We start from the raw sequence: 23,198 nt of genomic DNA, 5'->3' as shown, positions 1-23,198 counted from the left end.
GAGCAACGTTATTGCCAGAAGCTTGAAAATTAACAATTCCTTTTATGGAGCTCGTGTTATGAAAAGGTAACTGTGTGCGTTTTAAAAAAAAAAATTTTTTTATTTAATATTACTGCCATTCGCTATTTTAAGCATTTGACCTTTTTTAAATGTGAATTATTTCATTTATTTTTTGTGCATTTGTAGCCAAACTAAGTCCAGTCAGAGGGTGAAGTCAGTAGCTGAAGAACCAAAATAAGGTCTGTAATGAGGTCCATGTGGTCTCTTGTTTTTAATAGTAACTTAAGATTAAGTAAAATGGAGAAAAATAAATGTTTTCTTTAGTTTTAAATGTTAGATATTAATACATGTTCTCTGTATGCTTTCTATTGCACAACGCTTTGTCGTTTTGCACATGTATTAATTAACTTGTACAGCTCGAAAACTACAACTTCAGAATTTACCTGTCAATTCAATCAACACCTCTCTTGTATTCTGGAAGTGAAAGGTGAAGCGTGACAGAACTGTCACCAGGCTTTTGTGCAGATGCAAAGGTGAGACAGGCAATATAAAACAAAAATATCCTTAGTAAGCTCTCACACATCGTGCTGAGAGATGGATAAGTTGTGACTCCACATTGCTACAAGCCCGTCTCAAAGAATGGCAGCTGCATGATTAAAGCATACAGCGACTGCGCTAGTTTAAAAACACTTGTTTCCGTGGGCTCTCTAAAATGAGCAGCAGAGACGTCCATAATTAGACTGATTATTCAGAAACATCATATGTTGATCAGAACAAAGGTGTCAGAATTTACACGAACAAAATGGCACTCGCAGCCACGGAAAAAATAACGTGTGGTGATCTTTCCGTCTGTGCGCTGATTGAGGGATGATTGTGGAGTTGTTTGGTTTGAAAGCAGTTTCTGGCAAAAGAAATTAGGATAAAGATGAACACAGTGAGACTTCTGTCATCTTAAATTTAATACTTAATTTTTTTTTTTCTCACACAAACTGTGTGGTACCACGGTTCATTGTCACCATGGCTCCACTCACCAGTTGCTTGGCAACCAACTCCTCCTTGGAACTGATGCAACTGCTCGTGTCTCCATAATTACAGGCTCTTTTACAATATTTAGCAAAAACAAAAACAATAGAATTGCATGAAAAACAATATCTGATGAAGGTGGAATACAGCGATGCTTGCAGTTTAATTTGGTCTGCAATCGCATGGATTGCATCTGTGGTTATCCTGAATTAAAGTACACTATGCTTAGACTGTGTGTAGCTGTGGTATATAACAGCTGCTTAAAACTTTGGGATCACTTTCCAGTGTGCCTGTTTCTGAAATAAAAGCATATCTGTTTTAATTTTTTTAATCTAAAATAACATTTAGGCAGAGAAGAATTCTGAATGACATTTATTTATTTTAGATTATTGAGGATTTTAATGGAATAACTAAATACACTTTGTTTCTGTGGTCCAGTGGCATGCTGGGTTACCTACATGTATATAATTTAAAACGATCATTAGAAAAATAATTTGCACAGCAGAAATTGGTTATGCTGGTTAAAACACTGATTTATCTGACTAGTTATGTGTGTACAGTATCAGCCTTTGGGTTGGGTTATAGTCTCAAATAAACAAACTTTCTTCTGAAACATTTCTCTGTTGGGGTTCTAATAATTTAGTCCATGTGGGAAGATGTCAAATAACTGAAGATTTTGTACGACGATGTGCTCGCCTTCATTCTCAGAACAGCACGAAGGAGGAAAAAAAAAAAAAAGAGGCAACAGTACTCAGCTGATCAAGAGCAGAAGAGCATCACAGTCCTTAGACTGAGTAACAGATCATCAGCAGGCAGCTTCATTAAATGTTACCCGCAAGTGCCGTATTGTGCTGGTTAGGAAAGGAACTGTGGAAACTTCTGGGTCTTGTTTTTTGTTTCAGTTTTGTTTTTGTTTTTTTACGCTTACCCTCATGGAATAACCTTCATTTTGTAAAATATGTCCACTCTGGAAAGTTTCAGAATAAAAAAAACAAAACAACGTCATTCACACAGATTGGTGCTGCAGACACACAAATCGTTTTTTGGGTTTTTTTTTACAGCTACAATAATTAAACACGATAAACACTAAGACAAATCTGAGTGACCCAAACTTTTTTTTTTCCTTTTTTTTTTTTAGTGGTAGTTAATATGTTGCGCTCTTTTATTCTTGCTGGTGAAGCATGTGATTCCTCCAGCCAGGTGTTCGGCTCACCCCTCTGCAGGAAGGCGGACCTCCTGGACCCGAAGGGCTTCTCTGAGCTTGAGGAAGCGCCAAGGAATTCATAAAAAGGCCTACAAGATAATTAAACATCTGTGAGCAATTCAGAGGTGTGAAAAACCTGTGTGGGTGTGTGTGTGTGTGTGAAGAATGTATACCTGGGAGTTTAAACTGAAATTGAGCTGTCAGATGGTTGAAGGAAACCTTTTTAAGGAATAACAGACATGTCCTTTTACTTGTGTCTAAACCAGCTTAATTACAAAGCCTGGTAATTATTTAATGTCAGTGCAGTCTCATTAATGTAAGCAGTGACCTTCAGTGTGAATTTTGGCAGCTGAATGCAACAGTGATGTCTGACTAAATCTGTGATCATCATTTTACTTTAAGGAGCCTGAATCTAAACAGGATGAACTGTAACTTTTAATTGTAAGCTTAAATGTCTTATAATAGATTAGAGCCAAGGAAGTTTAATGTCAACAGAGGAAAGTCCACCGAAGAATGAACATCTCAGTGAAATGTCATCATGTACTTAATTTATCTTGCTCATAATAAGTGTACTGAAATGTCTTGACCGAATCATAGTTATGAGTTTAGTCAGGACGTGCGGTGCCTGGTTTTCTCACCCAGGTCTGGTCTCTTGCAGGATGAATCTCGCTGGCTGTAGTTGGAGGAAGCTGACGTGCTTTCTGTGGAGGAGGACTTAGTTGAGCCGACTGATGGTCTTAATGCTCCTGGAGGATTTGTTTTGGGCTTTGCCTGAGCTCCAATCGAAGCCGAGTTGCTCCATTCTGGATAACAGTGGCAGACAGGTAATATAAGTGAAGCCCAAAGTGGTGTTTGCTGCTTTGCTTTCATTGCAAGTTACCCCATAAGTTGAACTTTTAACAGCACCAAACAAAACAAACAGATTTGTTAGATGGAAGCAGTTATTCAGATTGAGTGTGATCAAGTCTTTGCATAGTATCAATATCACATACTAATTTCAGTACTACTTTATGAGCCTCGACAAAAAGGTTGCCATAAAAGTAACTGAACTGAAGTGACGAGGTCACGCTGTGTTACGTGTGGGTGCCATACCAGAGTGCTCCTCAAGACGAAAACGTCCAAAGCAGAGGTGAATCCTCCACTGTTTCCTGACGTTCTCCTTCATTAAACAGTGGAAGAAGAATATGAAAAGTCCTGCAGCAAATAGAAAAGTAAGAAAAGGTCGTGAGCTCAAGAAGATTAGATAAGATCTGGGTTTGTAGCTCTTTGTTCCTACGGCAGGTATTTCTAATTTTCTCTGGAGTAATTTCATGTAGAGAAGTAAACAGCAGTGGTTGCTTCACTCTAATATACAAAAGAAAGTATTATAAGAGAGGCCAGTAGAGGTGAAAGCTGTTGTGAAATAGTTGCATCATTTGGCTGTTTGATTTCTTCCTTTTCATCTTTTTTTTTTTTTTTCTTCATCCGAGCTTCTTTTGAACTCCGGTTGCAAAGCGGGTTGTTGTGGAAAACTGCACATGTGGTTAGCAAATTTTCACACAATAAATAAGCCCACAACAACACTCAAAAGGTCGTCTTCTTAAAGGTAAAGCACCACCTACAAGTCTGTGCATATTTATAATGTTTGATCATTGCTATCAGTCATTGCTATCTATATGCTATCCTTACTTCTCAAAATAGTTTTGACTGAATAAGAAGAAGAACTAACACAGCTGTTCATGTCAGCTAATAAAGACTCATTTGGCTGACCGAGACATTAAGTATTCAAAAAACTTCAACAGATTCAGGCTAAACAGTTGAATATAAGGTAAAAATAAGCTTGATGACTTTCAAACTTAAGAGAAAATTAGAAGTATGGTTTCTCTATGTGGATGTTTTTGAGCTTTCATTAACTGCCTCTGTACAAAAGGACAACCTTGCAGGCTGTTGAGTCCAGAGAACAGGTACAGCAGAACTATTCTGCCTGGCCCCCAGCTAAAGAAGCCAAGAGTCCATGTTAGCCCCAGTAACAAGGTTAGACTGGCAACTCCTTTCAAGTCCTGCATGACTCCACTCCTGGTCCCTGCCGGGCTGTTGGCTCGCATACGTCGAATCTGGATTAGAACCACCACAAAAACCTAAGAGGAGATTGAAAAGAAGCCTCAGAGTGGTTGGCTTACAGGAAAATGGTAAAAGGGTTAAAAGCAAATGTACACAGTAATAAAGAATGTGTCTAATATGAAGTTTTTTTCTAACTCCACCAGCCACTTTGTTAGATACAGCTGTTCAGCTGCTCATTAATTCAAATGTCTAGTCAGCCAGTCACATGGCAGCAGCTCAGTGCATTTAGGTATGTAGTCATGGTCAAGGCAACCTGCTGAAATTCAAGCTGAGCATCAGAATGAAGATTTCTGATGATCAGTTCTGATTATCATAATTTGGTATAAACAACGTTAAAGCATGGATCCATCCTGCTTTATATCAACAGTTCAGGCTGCTGGTGGTGTAAGGGTGTTGGGAATATTTTCTAGGCACACTTTGGGCCACTTCGTACCATCTGAGCATTGTTCAAACGCCACAAGTTGCTTGAGCATTATTTCTGACCATCTCCATTCCTCTTTGATCACAGTGTCTCACGGTTGTTTCCAGCAGGATAATTCACCATGTCAAAAATTTCAGAAAATCTCAAACTGGTTCCTTAAACATGGCAGTGAATTTATGGTACATAGATGGCCTTCACAGTCACCAGGCCTCAGTGATCACCAGATTAGGTAAAACATAATATTGACATCATGGACACGCAGCTGACAAATCTGCAGCAATTGTGTGATGCTGTCATGTCAATGGATACCAAAATGTCTCAGGAATCTTTCCAGCAACTTTTTGAATCTGTGCCACAAAAAATGTTTCTGAAGACAAAAGTTATCCAGTCTGTACTGATTATCAAAAATGTTGCCTGTTAAATCCTGATATAGAAACGAATGAAAAATGTTGAATTTAAAGGGAATAAGGAGAACACATAACAATCTAAGAAGTCAAATCTTTAATGAAATGTGGAAATGATTTACCCCTGTGTTGAAGAGAAAGATGAACACAGCGTAGGCAACCACAGACACATAAAATGTCACATCGTCCTGGAGCCAGCAGCTGAGAGGGTGACAAACAGGAAACAGACAGTGTGAGGTGAAGTATTCGAATGTGAGGTGAAGTATTCGAATGAAACTGTGGTCGTTTTTGAACTTCCTGCAACTAATGAAAACGTGTTACTGACTTATCATTCTTGCATCGTGTGTTTGGATAGCCTGAGAGTTTAATACCATGTTACATGACTCCAATATGACATCACATCAGCTTGATCTGGCTGAAAATAAAATGTGAAGGAAATGGTTTTATCGATTTTTGAAGATTTGTGGTTTTACATCATGAATTTGCTTTTGTAATTGGAGAAAATATGTTGTGATATACATTTCATTTTTTCCAGCTATTTTTCTTTTGACAAGATCCTGGATGGAAAAAAATACATGTATATGTAATCCTGCTTGAAGTAGTAGAAAAAACAATGCAAGGAGTTTTTTTTTAAAGAGATGGATATAGATTATTTAGCTAGAGAGAGAGAGAGATATCTGTAGAAAGAGAGAGAGAGATATTACAGTATTCAATAAAGATTGCATAAAACCTTGTCTCTGTGTTGTGCTATGCTTATTTTACAGGACATTAAAAGTTCAACTTCAAATGTCAGTGTACATCGTTTCAGTTTACATTTTTAAAAGCAGTCTCCTCTGACAGGAAACCGGCATACACAACCACATGGTAGCTTTTGAGAAGTTGAGAAGGCCCTTTCCACACCCTTCACCAACTTCTCAAAAGGCTACTATTGGCTACCTACCAGCCACACCCCTGCAAGTTCATCAATTTAACTCAGACCTGGGGGGGGGGGGGGTTAACTCAGGCAGGAATTGGACAGCTGGGCAAATCAGAGGTTCAAAGAGAGTCAAGATGGAAGTCAAATCCACTCAAACAGAAGCAGCTGATGGGTTAATAGATGGCATGTCCAAAGAAGCATATGAGCTCATGGTCAAAGAAACTCCAACTTCCACCTACTGGAAAGAGGTAGCAGAGGAGCAACAGAAAGCACTGTACAATCTTCTACAGGAGAATGAGAAGCTCCACAAAAGCATAGACGCCAGAGATGAGCAGATAACGAAGCTTCAGAGTGAAAATGAAGAGCTGCAGGAGCTTGCTCAACATGTCCAGTACATGGCTGACATGATTGAGAGACTGACTGGGAAATCTCCTGACAATCTGGATGAGCTCAGAGGAATTGCCCTTGATGAAGATGAGGCTGAACATTAAGACTACGACGACTTGGCAGATCAGAGTGAAAACGATCCAGACTACAGTCACGGCTCTGCAGAAGAGCTATCAGATGATGAAGAACCAGGACCCTCAGGACTCCAGAACTAATACTGCATAACTTTGACATTTTGACCTGAGTAAGCTTTGACTGCAACGAGTACTTCGTTTGAAGGAGATGAGCTTTAAAGATGTGTATGTACTCTAAATTCAGCCTGCAATTTTTTTTAAATATATTTTTTCATCATTGCTTGCTCAGGTTTTTAAGGGTCTTAAGAAACTAAGCTAGTGAAGCCTTCCTTTAACAGAAGACCCCTTGATGTGTCATAGGAAGACAAGTACAGATGTGAACTAAGCTGCTGGCACCTGAAAGACTTGTCAGGGTGTCCACAACCATTAGTCTAAAACAGCGGTCCCCAACCTTTTTTGCACCACGGACCGGTTTGTGCCCGACAATATTGTCACGGACCGGCCTTTAAGGTGTCGCGGATAAATACAACAAAATAATAATTGACACCCCTTTCTCAACGAGAAGTCTGGGCTCGGGTGAGCCTGACTGCTGAAGATATCTACCTTGAAAACCCTGAAAACCTTACATTTCAGACCTGAGCCTCAACTCTCATGGCCCGGTACCAAACGACTCACGGACCGGTACCGGTCCGAGGCCCGGGGGTTGGGGACCGCTGGTCTAAAAGAAGTTGACCTTGGGCAGGTGAAACTAAAATGCTTGTCCAACGTGCTTCTTTTGGCACTTGATTTGTCTTGCGGCTCCCGTTGAGCTGACAGTGTTTACAAATTTTACTTGAACACCTGTTTTTTGTTTTGTTTTTTTTCCCCTGTTGTGATAAGTTAAATGTACACTGTTGGTCAGTTATTTACTGCCAGATGTGGCAAAGAGCATGACCCTGAAATGCTGCCTCACTGTAAAATTGTGAGACTGGTCAAAAATAAATTGCTAAATAACAGCACGAGATGATGAGCAAATGATAGTAGAAGTGCAGAGAAAATGTAAGACTGGCTGACTAAAAACAGAACTATTTCTTGAATTATTCAATAAAGATTGCATGAAACCTTCTCTGTGTGTTGTACTATACTTATTTTACAGGACATTAAAAGTTGTTTCAGTTTACATTTTTGAAAGCAGTTTCCTCTTGACAGGAAACCCACAGAAACAGTGCAAGGAGTCTTTTTTTAAGAGATGGATATAGATTATTTAGCTAGAGAGAGAGAGATATCTGTAGAAAGAGAGAGAGAGATATTATATATGAAAGCTGAATGAAACCTTCAACTCTCTTCAGATCATCAAGTATGTATCAAGATATGAAAAATGAATAAAAGATGAATCCAAAACTCACAAGTTATCAGAGTTGTCCAGCAGCTGTAAGGTAGAAGAAGAAGTGTCTGTGTAGATGTGACTGCCGTAGGCCTCTCTGTTCACGATGAGCACCAGGATGCAAATCACCAGAGGAAGCCCTGGATGGCAATTTCAAATACATACAAGGGGTATGTCATACCCTTAAACGGAAAATATAATTGCTTTTAAAATGAACCCTTTTTGTGATATAAAAATAGCTGTCTAATGTAATGCACTTTTAGAATTGTTGATATTAAAAAATACCCAAACTCTTATGTAATCGCTGTGAGGCTATAGTTTAGGTGTCACACTGCTCGAAAAGCTACTTGTCAGGCAGTTTATTCTCTTTAGGATTTCGGAAAGAGGGGAAATCATTAATATGGTCCAGTTCCATCCATCTGCTGTTTAAATTTTGATTTTGTGAGGTGCAGCCAATCAGAAGGTGACCTAAAGGGAGAGGAGCAAAATGGTTTAATACTCTGCACTGGGGCCCAGTATATGATAAAGATTATTTTGGAACCATGACTCATGCAGAGCATCTCTGCTAGAGTCTAATGATCTAGAGATGGACCTGGAAATGAGCATAATGCATCCCCTTTGAGATTTTTATGAGCTTTCAGTGTGTCATCACACCATATAAATAATAATGTTTTCTGTGTTGCCATTAACTAAAATTCAGTCATGCAAAAATGTGACTCACCCCATCCCAGAAGACAAAACTTGAGCATATAAGAGGGCACGTAGGCGTTGAATACTTTAACAAGGGCAAAGTACATGTTAACGGCCTCTAATCCCATCCAGGTGAATGATGCAAGCAGGAAGTAGTGCAAGGTGGAGGCCACAGCCACGCAGAGAGGGTACAGACCCCAGGAGGACAGCCAGGAGTTGACCAGAAACACCAGATTCAAGCCCAGCAGGGCCAGAGAGAGGTTGAGGAGAATCTGAGAGGGGTAGTCTCTACGAAGCTTTCTAAGAGAGATATAGACATCGTGGAGAAAGTCGAGAGGTTGGGTACAATGATACTTATGTGCTAGATGCAGATACACATACAGAGAAACCTTCAGCAGTGAAGTAAACAAACCTGAGAAATGCATGCATTAAAATACTACCATGACAGTGAAGCTTGAGCATCTCCTTCGCTGTATTCTAACACTGAAAATAATGTGTGACTCAATTAAAACAATAGTGTTTTGGATATAGTTGAATTGGTGTTGACAGGCCTGTAGTAGGACCCACAGATCTGTGCTGCATGTAAACAGAAAACAGACGGTGGTAAACGCTTACTCGAAAGCTGTGTACGTGAGAACAGTGATTCCCAAGAAGAGTGACGAGACTCCACAACCAAGATAGGTGATAATGGTCAGGATCTGCTCATTAGCAGGGTCCAGCTGAGTCCTGGCGACATCCTGGAGACATGGAGACGTTTGGTTACAGCGCTGGATTTTCCAGTGTGCATTATTAGCTCTTGGCTGATCCTGTTCCTAACTGTTCCCAGTGCCATGTGTAAACTTGCATAAAGCCCAGCATCTGTCTAACCACTACTACACTGCCCTATGACAGCTGGGATAGGCTCCAGCGCCCCCCGCGACCCTGAAAAGGATAAGCGGAAGCGAATGGATGGATGGATGGATGGAAACAACTTGTTAATCAAATCATTAAAAGTCGTTAATTTAAAAAAAAAAATTCCTCTTCGGTAGGCATTCATTACTCTGTAGGCTGAAAGCCACAGAGTAATGAATAAGGGACACTGGTCTGCACCACAGAAACCATGGAATAATTAAATAGTGAAATAAGTAAATGTTTTTAAATAACATTTATTAGAAATGAATTATAGATTCAATAGATTATGTATTTATTTCAAATTTTAACTAATTACAGACACATTTAATTATTTAATGATGAATTTATTCATTTAATTTTGGCGTTCTTGGTACTGAATAGCCCAGGAGGCATTTCTCATATGTATTATTATTAATATTGGTGCAATTGTTGCAAAACAGCAATCCCATTACAGTATATGTTGTCGGGAGTTACTCAAACATAATGAATTGTGTCAAACTTTTCTTTGCAGTAGTTTATTTTTAAATATTATTCCTTTAGTGCCCTCTGCTGGTTAAGCCTGGTCAAACCATATTGACACGTCTGCGATTCATAATTAGTAGTGTGTGTATTGTTGCTGCTTGTACTATCATGCCGTTACCAAAACTTTAAAGTGCTCTGCCAAAATGTGCTATTTAGGAAACAGTAAAACAATATCAAAGTAGTAGTTTGTACCAGAAGAACTCCAAAGTGTGTGAGATGATCACACAGGCAGGTTGTGTAGTAAGAGCTGCTGTTGTATTTCCGACATCCATAATTGTCCCAGCCTCCTTGTCCATCTGCATGAGAAGAGTCGTGTTTAATGTGGCCCGCTTCTTCCAGAGTTGATTTGAATTAGAAGAATAGGACTGAGATCAGGACGTACTGTTTTTATTGAAGTTCCAGTACACACACTCGACCTGCTTGTAAGGCTTAATCAGGGACAAAAGAAACATTAATGCATTCATTCATTAAAGCTGCTTTCATTACACGCAGTGTATATTGATAGAACAACCTCTCCTACTGTGTTTGGTATGAGATGTTGGAGTGTGACTTCAATATCTTCTTCCAGGTCTTTGATTGGACAGCTGGCGTTGGTCACACTGGCTGCCACCACAAAAGTGTTGAGTGTCTGATCCATTTGTGTCCCCTGAAATTAAAACACAGTATATATGAATAACATGTTTCACTAATAAGCATCTAAGCATAATTTGTTTGCATAAAAATCTTGACAAAGAAGTGGCTTCATAGAAAATACCACCTTAAAGAGCGATGCAATGGCGTAGAACTGAAACTGTATTCTCGGTGGGGTCTGGTCTGGGCCCCGTTGGGGGAAGCAGTGCTGCAGCGCAGATGGGAGGGAGATGAAAGCCAGTGTGCTGTTGAGGGGATACCTGTTGATAAAAATCTATAAAGACAAATTTTCTTAATTCTTTTTAAGGCGCAGGCAACATGTTTCAGCTAACAGCACCGTTGATTTCTGAGATGCACTGCAGACAATTTGAGCAGCATTAATTCGGTAAGTACAGATTCATCTGTAATGTTTGCTTAAATATCGCCAAAAGAGAAACATTTAGTGTCAGTTTCAAGCTGTTGCACACATCGCTGTTAAAAGCAATGACTGCAGAAAAGTCTACGGTTATTGGTTCAAAGCATGTTTTATTCCTTTTGTAACATCTACCTAAAACAGACTTCAGTGTGGAGCTGAATGTTGAATAGGTACACCTGTTCACCTGCTTCTTAATGCAGAAATTCACTTTTATTTATATAGTTCCAGTTGACAACAACAGTGGGCTGTAGGCACTTCAGATTATAAGATAAAGACCCTACAATATTAGAAAGAAACCTCAACAAACACAGGACTGCCCTATGAACGAGCAGTTGGCGACACTGGGAAGGAAAAACTCCCTTTTAACAGGAAGAGACCTCCAGCAGAACCAGGCTCAGGAAGAGGAAGCAAGCTGCTGAGAAGGAGCGAGGGGAGAGAGATGGGACAAATGACAAAATATCAAATCAGCCAATCACATGGCAGCAGGCTTGTAGACATAGTCGAGACGACCTGCTGAAGTTTGAAGTGAGCAACATAATGAGGAAGAAAATTTACAGAGAAATTTTGCCGACCTCTGGTTTTTTGCCAGTTGCATCAGACGCCACTCCAATCATTAAACTGTTAAACTCTCCAGGAACTACATCCACCACTGTGATGCCGATGGCTGGAGCGACCAGGGTGGAGAAACCCTCATAACCCACTATCCTGTCTCCCATTGCTTCTGTAATATTCAGGATGCTGGAGAGAAGACAGAAGATTTTAGTGTCCCCACATCAGATTGTTGGAAAAGTTTATTTCTCGTTCTGCATTCATTCCTTACTTGTTAGTAAAAGGCACCAGGTTGCTCTCAGATTTCAGTATGTTTGAAATAATGTTGAGAAGAGCTTGGCCCAGCTCTGGTGTGACCACACTGACGTTAATGATGTCCTGCAGCTTGTTGAGGACTATCGCCAGTTCCTCATAGTTGAGTGTGGAGTGGTTACTCAGTAAAACTTCAATCATATCTACCACATCCCGAGCACTATCTGGAAGTTAAATGTCACAACTTGTGAAATAATGCTTGAATGCATCCAGGCATTTTTATCCCATTCTAACTTGTAACACAGCACATGTCTAATAAGTAACAGGGTTTATGTTGGAAATACAGATGTTTGGGTAATTTTAGAGCTGGGGAAAAAGTCTGTGACTGACCGGCAGTTACACTGACATGGTACAGGTCAGGGATGGTTTCCACCACTGGAGCACAGTCTTCCAGCACTGGAGCCATCCAGTGGGTATTGAGCATGCCTTTACTGTCAAACAGAAGGTGGACAGAGGGAGAATGCTTAAAAAAATCTGCTGAGAGTAAAATCTTTAACCTTTTTAAAATTTTGTATCATCTGGTTATCCTGCCACCTCAGCATGTTGCATATCAACATTTGCTTGCCACACTCTTACTGGAAAATAAATGGCATCGGCTAACTACCTAACAACGGAAATGAGGTTAATTCGATGGATCGGTGACATTATGTGAGACCTCACACAGATGTGAGGCATTTTGATTCTGAGAATTACCGATCATTTAACCTCTCATTAGTGACACTGAGGTCTTGATTAATGCATTTACAGCAGAGCCATCACTGAGTGTTGTGACACTGAGTCAACACGCAGTCTTTAGAACAGCAGTAAAGCCATATAAATATATACCAACGGATGTGATTAATACTCAGACTCGTACGTATCCATGTGTTAAATTTATCAGCCAGCCAAATACATAAAACACACAGCACACTTCAACTGTAAACATGAGGACAAATGTCAGAGCGTGTGTACTTTAGCAGTGTCGGTCTAATAAATCTTTACTGCTGGATTGATTTCCATTACTTTAGCTGCAGATATCCAGGGCATCAAGAGGATGAAGCCCAGTAATTTTTTTATGTTTTTTCACTAGTAAAGGTTTATATTGTTGGGTAGACAAATCCAGCAGCCCTGATAATTCTAAGCTTTTAAAAAAGTCACGTACATAGATGACGAAACCCACAGATTCATTGCAACTTTAACAAGAAATATTATTCTTAAGCTGGTGAGCGAGTTGCCCAGCAGTCTTTCACATTGTGCTGCTTTTAAACCCAACCATGTCACTGACCTGTTGCCATTTAATCTCATATTTTGTGAGATGTTTCACTTGGGCTACAAATGAAAAATGATTAAGAGTCTGAGCTCTCACCAGTGTCGAGTGGCGTAGTGGTCAGGGTTCTTTGGGCACGTTTGATTCGCAGTTTCTCCTCCTGAAGTTTCAGGCCACACGAACAGCCCTTTCAGGGTTTGGCGGATTTCTGCATTGCACTTAAATGACACTGCAACAATGAGATGTTTGAGAAAGAGATCAAAATGAGAAGATTTTCAGGGTTGGGTTTTTCCCCCCCTTTTTGAACTCACGTATCTGGCTTATCTCTATGTCCTCAGTGCGTATGGAGATGGACTCATTTTCATAAGGTTTTTGCAGTATGTATTGTATCAGGTTTTCGATTTCCTCTATGTCTGACTGCATCATGACTTGGACCTGGAAAATACAGCTCTCTCTTCTGGAAGTAACAGAGTTAAATATGGCTTGCAGAATGACAATGGGCTCATGTACATAGTAAGTATAACATCATGATGTTATACTTTTTTAATATTACCTGCGTAAAGGCAAATAAAAATGAACAAAGTAGCAGCCAGTTTCCTCCTCCTCCAGGCAGAATTTCAATTTTTTTGTTTATTGTAATCAGTTCTAAATAAAATTGTATGGAGACACACGAAGCTTACCTCGGAACTGTGTATGCTAATACCTGGGAAAGAGTAAAAAAGATGAAGATGAAGCTTTCAGGGGAGAAACAGCCTTTTGGTTTAAGAAGGCACTGACACCTTTTTTATGCTTACTTACTCTGGTAGGGTATTCTGACTGCAGCTTAGGATGATTTCTGGAAGTGAGATCAGTAACTTAAGTTGTTCAAATTGAAAGACCTTTGCTTTCATCAGAATGTGACATATTTCTGGAAATGGGTGAGTTGATGTGTGGTACTCTACCTTTGAGCTTTGGGGACTAGCTGAAATTCAAGCACTGTCATGAAGTTGTTTGGTAGGCTATTGTTGAGCTGTGAAGAGGATGTTAGCATTCATATTACTGCATTACTTATGCTGTCAGGATTTTTCACCCCTATATTTAACCAAGTGAAGGAAAAATAGTTTCCTGTATCTTAAAATAAGAGCTTAGGTGTTCTGTAAGACGTACCCAGGACCTAAGGATCTGTTCTGTGTCACAACCGCCTGTTATGGACACGTTCACCTTAACCTGAAAATACAGTTCTGCAAAGGAAATTGAGACGGATCAGAAAGTTTTCACCAAGACATTTACGATGACAGATGAACCGTGATGTACATGCAGTTGGGAAACTGACCGGAAACATTTTCAGGGTGTGTGGCAATGGTCATGGCCGTGGCCACGGTAGTAGTACTTGTACTTGTGATGATGCTCGTGGTTGGGGGTCTAAAGTCGGTGGTAGAAAAGGACGTGGAGGATGGTATTGTGGTCGTAGTGGTAATATTTGTCACAGGAGAAGGCTGTGTCATCGTACTGGGGCTGCTGGTGTCAACTAAGAAACCATCTGGAAGATGCATGTCAGAGACCCACAATGAGTTTTTCTGCAAATGCTTCACAAGACCACACACGTACAGTGCTTTAAAAAATGATTAGACCACCTCACAATGAACGGTTTATGCCACGTCTACTTTAAATGAACAATATTTGTTATTACAAAAATGTTGTTTCTAAAAAAAAATGTGTTTGGTTAGTCCAAACGTATGCACAAACTCTTCAATCAAAATGATATTTGTTCATGTTAAAATATAGATAAATGTACAAAAACAGAAATAAATAGAAAAACACCCTTAAAAAATGAAGATGCTGGTTATTTATTTCTTGATCAGAAAAATTAATTTTTATTATTGAATGTTATGCACTCAAGGAAGTCCAGTTTGCCAGTTAAAATCTGGGGATATAAATGTGAATTAAGTTTGATATTCCTCCTCTGTGTCTGCAGAAAAGCTGGAGAACATTAAAAACTTGCAAGCTTAAACTGATTGGTTGTTGGTACGTATACCAAGGTAATGACCTAAAGCTACTCCACAGCTTTGCAGAGATTATTCGACCAAGAAAAAACAAAGCAAGACCAGGAAGAAACTGTTATGAAAGCCAAATGAGCTTATAAAAAAAAATAAAGTTTTTTTGGTTATTATGTACGAATTATAATTAGTTTTTATTAACTATTATCGGTTTCTGTTGAGAATTATTTCCTACCGACAGGCGTGGTGTGTATGTTTTCTGCATCTGCTTGCAGCTGTAGCAAACCACTGGAGTCGTTGTAGGGATTTTTAAGCCTCGTGGCTATTAGAGACTGCACATATGCCACATCCAAGGCAGGGATGACATTCACGTATACGTGGCAGCGAAAACTACAAGGAAGACACAAAGTCATGGTTTAGATACCACGTTCTTATTCTCTTCTACAACAATGGTTTTCAGGTATTTCAATTAATCAACCAAACGCTATTGCATCAGTGTATATAGTAGGTTTTTTTTCTATTAAGATGAATGTTTTTCCCAGATTATGAAAATTTGGCAAACTTTAGAAGCAAAGAATTTTTTGTTTTGTTTTATATACAAATGAAAGAAACTTGTCTGTACATTTTTTAATAATTTCAGGTAGAAATCACACAATATTCTGGGAACTGTAAATCTCTACCATATTACCTGTTGCTACTGGAGGGACCGAACCGCATCTGAAGAATAAAAGAACATTTTACTCAACTGTTTAACTTTAAACTTGTACTAGATTTGCAGACAGTTGATACGTATGAAACAAGTTTTTCTGATAAAGATGCTGTCACAGCTATATTTGCATTAAGATGACTTCCCCTCATTCATATATCAACCTGGTGCATCAGTTGAGCATTGATGTTCTTACCAGCTGGTCTTCATATGGTGTTTTTACGAGGTCTTCTGTATTGGATCTGAAAATAAGAAAATCAAAGAAACTCAGTAACCTTACGGCCCATTTGTTCCCCTCCTCTGACATGTACTATAAAACAAGATTTAATTGGTGTGACACACAGTGAGATTCAAATGAATTTTATTGCGAAATACACCGAGTAATGGCTGAGTTGTAAATGTAAATCATCTCCTACCTGGACAGTTCAAACACAGATACTATGTGTAAATAGATGTCGCTCGGCAGCTCCTTTCTGAGCTGCAGGAACAACAAAGAGCAGAAGGCAGTGTTATAGCCGCTGAGATTTACTGCTGCTGAATAAATGTAAAGTAAAGCCTGCACAGTATAATGACGTTCAAAGCAGCAGGGTCTGGCATTTTTCAGAGAAATAAATGACGAGAAGTCTGACCCTACACACCTCTGCCAAAGCTAAAAATTCCTGCCACAGCACGCACAAAATTCCTGGATCCAAAACGATTTCTGGATATCGTTTTGGATATTCTCTTCAGAATATAAAAAAAATGCTCTAAATTTATCTTATTTCAGTAATTTATGGATTTATGGAGATGTGATTTCGCTCTTTCTCACAATGGTAAAGATTTTGAAAATGGTAAAAAGAATTTGGACCAAATGTGGATCATGTTTGGAATTACTCACAAATCCATTGATAACCTTTTGATTAAAACGGTTAATGAAAACAAACAAACTGAATAAATGACATGAACTCATTGGCAGAGGTAATAAAAATAATTCTTCTTATACCAGTTTTTCAAGAATTTAAAAATAGATGAATAAACCTTATTTTTTGTTGAAGTTTTTGTTTGTTTTACCCATTGATGTGCGATGTCTCTGGCTGTGTAGAGCTCAGTTTTGTTCCCATCCTGACGAATAATAGTAATTATCAGTTTCACTTGGTAAATGGACCATGCTGCCAAAGAGAACATAAAACTGCATTAAATGTTTGTAGATTTCATTAAAGACAATAAAAAACCAAGAGTGACAACATTCAAGGCTACTTCAGTGTGTGTATATATTTATATATATGTTTTACAGTTTGACAGATTTTTTTCTTTATCTTATCAATATTTGAACCTGACCAATATATCAGCTCGAAATTAAAGAAGAGACGGGAGAAATTATCATATTATCTTAGTGAGGACTCATAAATAACTACAAATAAAAAATGTTGAGAAATCTCTGGGGTTTTTATGTCTGAATGAAGAAAAAAGTATCAGTTGATATATCAGATTATTAAATCACTAAATATTGGTATCAGTCTTAAAAATCCTCACATCACTCTGCCTCTAATTAATAAAGGCTGCTTATTATTATAAACCAGTAGCTCTCAAACCTCAGAGGCCTGTAGAGTAAAATGACATTACAGGCTACAGCCCACCGTTTCCATCAATCATTAACAATTAAAATGATCCAAGTTGGACTTGACTTAATTGAAAGTCTGTGTAAAAACATCAGCATTTTTATTTTTCCTAAAAAATAAATTTATTTAGCTTAGTTTCACCAACAGCCACCTGGTGTGTCTCCCCGCCCCAGGACTGCGACCTGCCCAGTAGGTTGAGAACCACGGTCATAACCTATATATTTTGTATTACGGTATGAAGAAAAGATCAAACTGTATTTTTTCCTATCTGCACTGACCTAAAACTGGAGCAGCGCTTTAAGCTAGAGGGAAAGATTCATGTGGAACTAATACTGCGTTTTTCATATGGCTGAACAGACTGTGTGAAAGGAATTTTCTTATGTAAACGAAGCTCTATAGTGCTATGAAAGAGGATTAGGGCCAGTGAAAGAAAAAAATCTTTAGTGGTCATGAGTTCTGACTTCTTCCATATTTCTGAGAAAAACTGGAATGTTTTTTTTTCAGTCCTTTTTCATAAAATTCCTGCATTTAGTAGCCAAGAAATTAGAATCATTAATAAGTAAAAGTGTCAACATTTATCAGCTTATTGAAACTGTAGACTGTTCCAGTTTTGCAGAGATGAAACAAGCTGCTTGATTAATGCTTCTAATTTTCATCTAATTGATTATAAATTTGTTTTTATATTTACTTAACTGCCAAATAGACAGGTGGTGAGTATTTAATGCGAGGGGATACACCAGAGACAGCCAACAAACTATCGGTGAGGCTGGAAAAAGCTTGATGAATGTGGCATTTACTGCAATAAAATAAAATCAGATGATAACGGCAAAGGTTTGAAGTGAAAGTATTCAGGGTTTATAAGTTGCATGCTCACTGCAATTCAGGCTGGGATCTTGGAGTGGAGCACAGATCTGAGTGTCCCAGTTGTCTCTCTCCCACTTCACAACATCCCCCTCTGTACAGTTCATTGATGCCACTTCCTTGCTGCTGCGTTCTCTCCCCCACATCCGGAACAGAGAGAGTTTTCCCGACACACCGGTAAAAGGAATGATCTGTATGTTGTCGTTTACAATGAAGTGTCCTGATCCCAGAGTGAGCGATCCATCGGGGGCCAGTGTGGAGCATGAGGAGGAGGTAAAAGTAGCTCCATAGAGAACTGTGAGAGAGGGAAGGGGTACAAAAGGTGGTCAAGGAAAGACTAAAAAATCACTGAAACAGCCAAGGCAGGTTTTCCATATCCTTTTCTAAACAGTGGATGTAGCTGTAGCCTCCATTCATTTAAGACGTCATGAGCACAAACACAAGACTCTTGATAGTGACCTTTGTAAGCAGATTATCACTTGATGCAACCATGTTATCAATATATAAATCATTGAGATGTTCCAGCCAGACAATTTTTAGATAATAGACTGAAAAGGAGCACCTGAATTCAGTATTGCCTGACATCCTGTGTAGGAAAATCAGAATCAGTTACAGGAGAAAACTGAGAGGATCAGACTTCTAGATCCCAACAGCCATTTCTAAACACTTTATTTCTTCACCCGTTTTTCTTTTTTCGATCTTTCTTACTGTCATCTTTCAGTATTATGCTTAGTCTGTCTTTCCTTTTTCTCCTTTTTTGTGCTCCTTTTAGATAAGATAAGGAAAGCAATCGAGGATCTACAATCTGAGAACTTCAATTTTTTTTTTTAAAAAAGGAACTTTATGACATATGGTAAAGATCCTACAGTATTATAGCAATAACCTCAACCATCACACAGTTCCCTATGTGTTAACACTTGGCAACTGTGTGGAGGAAGAACTCCCTTTTAACAGGAAGAGACCTCAGGCAGAACCAGGCTTAAATAACACAGAGTGAAAAACATAAACTGTCAAAACATTGCAAGTGGCAATTGCATGGCAAGTGGAGTAGAAATGCTCAAATCTACCATGGGAAGTCTCCCAGCAGTGAACGGCTCCGATTTTTGCATAAAATGAGTGTGGCAGCTCTCCCAGGTGTTACAAGTTTAACAAGTTTAAAGTTTAACATCATGGTATCCATGAAAAAGAGGATTAGCAATGTTAACAGGAAGCTAACAACAGGAAGTTAACAGGAACTAGGTCACTATTACATCTCAAGATCTACCATGTTCTGACTGATGGATCTCTAAAAGACTAAAATGTCACTATCACTTAGGACATAAATGAAGACAGAAAAAAACAGCGCCAAGTGTTTGTAGGGTTAGTGAAGTTTGGCTAGCTGACATAATGTGTGCTACCTGGTGGCCACCTAGACAGCTATGATTAGGATGATATAAACATGTTAGCAGAGTGAAGGTGGAGGTAAAAGACCTCAATCGTATTGCAGGGGAAATACACCATAAACAAACCAAACTTCAGTTAAGAGAATCATCTGAGATGATCCATGCACAAAACTCAACTCGACAAAATGACTAGCTTGATCTACTCACTGAAATCTTAGTTGGCTTTAGATAGGGTGACCATATTTTGGCTTCCAAAAAAGAGGATACTTGGCCCAGTCATGAAGAACTTTAATAATACTGTTTGTTTAAAGAAAATTTTAACATATTTAAATGATGCCTTCTCTGTGCGGTTAATGAATGGTGAAATTAATAATGTCATATAGACTTTTACAAGTCAGTAAGTGCAATAAAAGAGGACGGTTGGTCACCCTACTTTAGAGTGATTCTTTCGTGAAGTGTTCAGGTATTTGGTGTACAGCCCATAGGCTGTAGTTCCATCATAAGGTTATAAAAACACAGCTAAAAGATGTGGTGCACATCAGTGGTGCTAATAACAAGCTAGAGAAGCCAACAGTTACAACTGATTATTTTTAGGGGATTGTTTATATTAAATAAAACAAGATACAAAGCATTACAACACGTTAAAAAGACAGCAACTTTAATGAACACAGTAGGAGCTTGGACCTGGAAGCAGGGTTGATGCGCCATCACTTAACAAATGGATAGCCACATAACTCGGGGGGACCCAGTCTGGGTTCTTACTTCTCTAGGAACAGGGAAACTCTAGATTGAGGTTACCTGAGCCTTACTGTCCCTCATCTAAGTGTGTATTTTGTCTGGATGTTCCTATATTACTGAGTCTGCCTTGGTGTTTTTCATGCTTGCTCCCCTTGGTTTAGGATTTTTGTCTCAATCCCTGAGAGGATATACAACACCCAGTGCAACAAATACCTAAGCTGAGGGGGGAAATCATATAACATATAACCCAGTTTTTTTAATCACTCAGAAAGGGAGAAAATTGGAAATATGTTAAACTACCAGCATGGAGGCCAAAATGTGGGATAGAGTAACAGGTTATTATTAAATACAGCAAGCCTGTAACATATTGTTGGCCCTTTATAAAACAAGCTTATGAGCAGACTCATTAAATCTGTGACCAGTTTGTGACATAAAAATGTCTTTTAACTTGACTTAAGTAATCCCAGAATAAAATTATGTTTTTAAAGAACACACGATGAGAGGAAACCCACCTGCCGTGAGGTTCAGCAGGGTCCCTTTAAGGTATAAGGCAGGTCTGTCTTTTGTATGTGACCAGGTCAGGCATAGTGGGTACCACTGTGACTCAAGGAGGTTGATCTTCTGGGTCCTCCACTCCACGCCAAACAACCAGACCACTAAATGACCCGCCTTAAACCCCAGCCCCAGCTCAGCATACTGTGCCATTGGATGTCGGTACATAAAGGCGGTCCATGGTGAGGAACCTATGGTCTAGACATGTTTGGAGTTAGTGAGATTTCATTTCTTTAACTGTTCGGCCCCTTTAAAAATATCCCTGTGACAGTTAAACCAGTTGTAAGTGGAGGACATTTATCATCAGTACCTCCTCTAGATTCAGGTAGAAGCAGACTGTGAGCTCTTGCAGGGCGGGGATGGTGATCTGACGCTTTAGTGTCCAGTGGCTGCATCCCGCAGTGAAATCAGCCACTTCCCCCCATAGGCTGAACCTAGGCGCTGAGAGAAAACATTGTTTTTTATTAAAAAGTGTGCTTCCATAGCAGGAAATCTGAACAAAGGGAGAAGGTTTTACCTTCAGAACCTTCTGCATTGAGTTTGATCCTTTTTCAGTTTTAGTTAAAACTGAGTGTTGTCACAGTGTGTTGGGAAACCTCAGTTATTTGTTTGTATTTAAACAGGGTTGGGTTTTTTTCTTTGGTTTGTTTGTCTGTTGAAACGAAATATGTTTTTAATTTTTCATCTGAATTAAATAATTACTATATTATTGACGTGTTTGAACTGTTTTATGCATAATGTCCCATTTTCAGAGGTTTATAATTAATTGGACAATTGACTGGCAGGGAGTTTCTGTTCTCTGGTTATTAAGCAGAAAAAAGAGTGGAGTTTATTCCAGGCTTTTCAGTGAAACTCCATTATTGGGCTGAAAAAGCAAAACAACCCGGTCAGAGAGATAGCAAAACCTTTAGTAGTAATGAGCAATCTGCCTCGTTCTTACAAAGCTTGCATGCACCAACCAACTCACCAACAACAAAAAGCCAGAAAGACCAGAAAAAGCAACGAAAATTGAATCATTTCCATGATTATTTCCTAAAAGAAGCTTTACAGCTTTACAACATCTAACAAAGTAAAGAACACTCAATGAGGGGTTGAGCGGATCTACCAGTCCACAATCAAGAGACATCTTCATGAATAGAAATACGAGGGTTTAAAACAGGGTGCAAACCTCTGGTTACACTCAAGAAGCCCTTTTTCATACTTTAGACCAGTGGTTCTTAACCTTGTTGGAGGTACCGAACCCCACCAGTTTCATATGCACATTCACTGAACCTCTCTTTAGTGAAAAATAAAATATGATTTTTTTCAAATTCAAGACATAGATATGTTTTTTACTGGTGCACAAAATGAGCCGTGCATGTCACGGCGTAGGCTCTGCCGAACCCCTAGGGTTCGATCGAACCCAGGTTAAGAATCACTGCTTTAGACTCAAAAGACAGAAAACATCTAAAAGAGCACAGCTCTAAAAAACAAACAAACAACCTTTATAACCCTTAAAATTCTGCGAGTTCACTTACCTTTGAACATCTGAAAATGGGGGACTATATAAAAATTCCTCAAAGTTAATTCAATGCTTTTGTTAACATTGAATTCAACCCATAGATTGTTTGATTTGAAACGCACTGTGGTGGTGTACGGAAGCTCAATCACAAAAAAAGAAAAAAACACTTATAAACCTAACTGTTAGTCTCATTGCAACTCTTTTTTTTTAATTGTCGAAAATGTTGTTACCTTAATGGGTAATTATTTTTTTTGCTTTAGAAATTATCATTAGTTTGTTTTGCGGCCACTTTTACAGACCCGGCCACTTTAAAAGGAACGTATGAGGAACAAGGAGTCTTTTTTTTCTTTACTTATTTAGCCAGCAGGAGCTGAATCTGGAGTCAGTTAAACTGTCTACAGTATTACATCATGCTTTTCCACCTTTCACCTTGTGGTCTTTAATGGCTCTACATGATATACGTGATGTTTGTTTTAGATATTCTTGACTTTTTTACAATCAGCTGACTTTCTCACAGAACCGTGGCTTTAGGTAATACGCAAACATGATTTGTGATAAAATAAATTGTGATCTCTTTTGAATTTTTCCCGTTTTTTTTAGTTGTTCCTACCTTCCGCTTTAGCAGCACCCGGGCTGCCCAGCAGAGACAGAGAGAAAAAAACATTCAGGTAATTTTGAAGGATGATCATGATGAAATCTGAAAAATAAAATAAAATAATTACACTATTATTTGTGCG

General features: G+C 38.8%; 1 protein-coding gene across 1 annotated transcript; it reads right to left on the bottom strand.

Moving 5' to 3' along the window:
- Positions 1-527: 527 nt before the first annotated feature.
- On the bottom strand, positions 528-23,150 carry LOC120442222 (adhesion G-protein coupled receptor G4). Its single transcript, XM_039618168.1, has 31 exons — positions 23,072-23,150; positions 21,271-21,401; positions 20,921-21,158; positions 18,302-18,583; positions 16,880-16,977; positions 16,246-16,307; positions 16,026-16,071; positions 15,812-15,840; positions 15,359-15,513; positions 14,460-14,666; positions 14,294-14,367; positions 14,089-14,156; positions 13,946-13,982; positions 13,828-13,850; positions 13,459-13,604; positions 13,247-13,376; positions 12,232-12,332; positions 11,861-12,065; positions 11,613-11,778; positions 10,753-10,899; positions 10,516-10,641; positions 10,378-10,423; positions 10,188-10,291; positions 9,198-9,319; positions 8,614-8,882; positions 7,915-8,032; positions 5,275-5,353; positions 4,143-4,344; positions 3,320-3,421; positions 2,866-3,030; positions 528-2,316 (listed from the first exon to the last, which is right to left on the bottom strand). The coding sequence occupies exons 1-31, from the start codon at positions 23,148-23,150 to the stop codon at positions 2,186-2,188; spliced, it is 3,888 nt and encodes a 1,295-aa protein (XP_039474102.1). The 3' UTR covers positions 528-2,185.
- Between the last annotated feature and the right edge of the window lie 48 nt (positions 23,151-23,198).

Source organism: Oreochromis aureus, linkage group 10, assembly GCF_013358895.1.
Source record: "Oreochromis aureus strain Israel breed Guangdong linkage group 10, ZZ_aureus, whole genome shotgun sequence".
NCBI lineage: Eukaryota > Metazoa > Chordata > Actinopteri > Cichliformes > Cichlidae > Oreochromis > Oreochromis aureus.
Note: the sequence above shows the minus strand (reverse complement) of the source record. Positions and strands in the feature narration are given on the sequence as shown.

Bases quoted from the DNA above. Each gene is read 5' to 3' on its own strand.
- LOC120442222 (XM_039618168.1), bottom strand. From the start codon at position 23,150: ATGATCATCCTTCAAAATTACCTGAATGTTTTTTTCTCTCTGTCTCTG. The intron at 15,514-15,811 runs GTAATATGGTAG...TCTTCCTTGTAG, and splicing joins GGTCCCTCCAGTAGCAACAG to TTTTCGCTGCCACGTATACG. The intron at 9,320-10,187 runs GTACAAACTACT...CCATGTCTCCAG, and splicing joins CACACTTTGGAGTTCTTCTG to GATGTCGCCAGGACTCAGCT.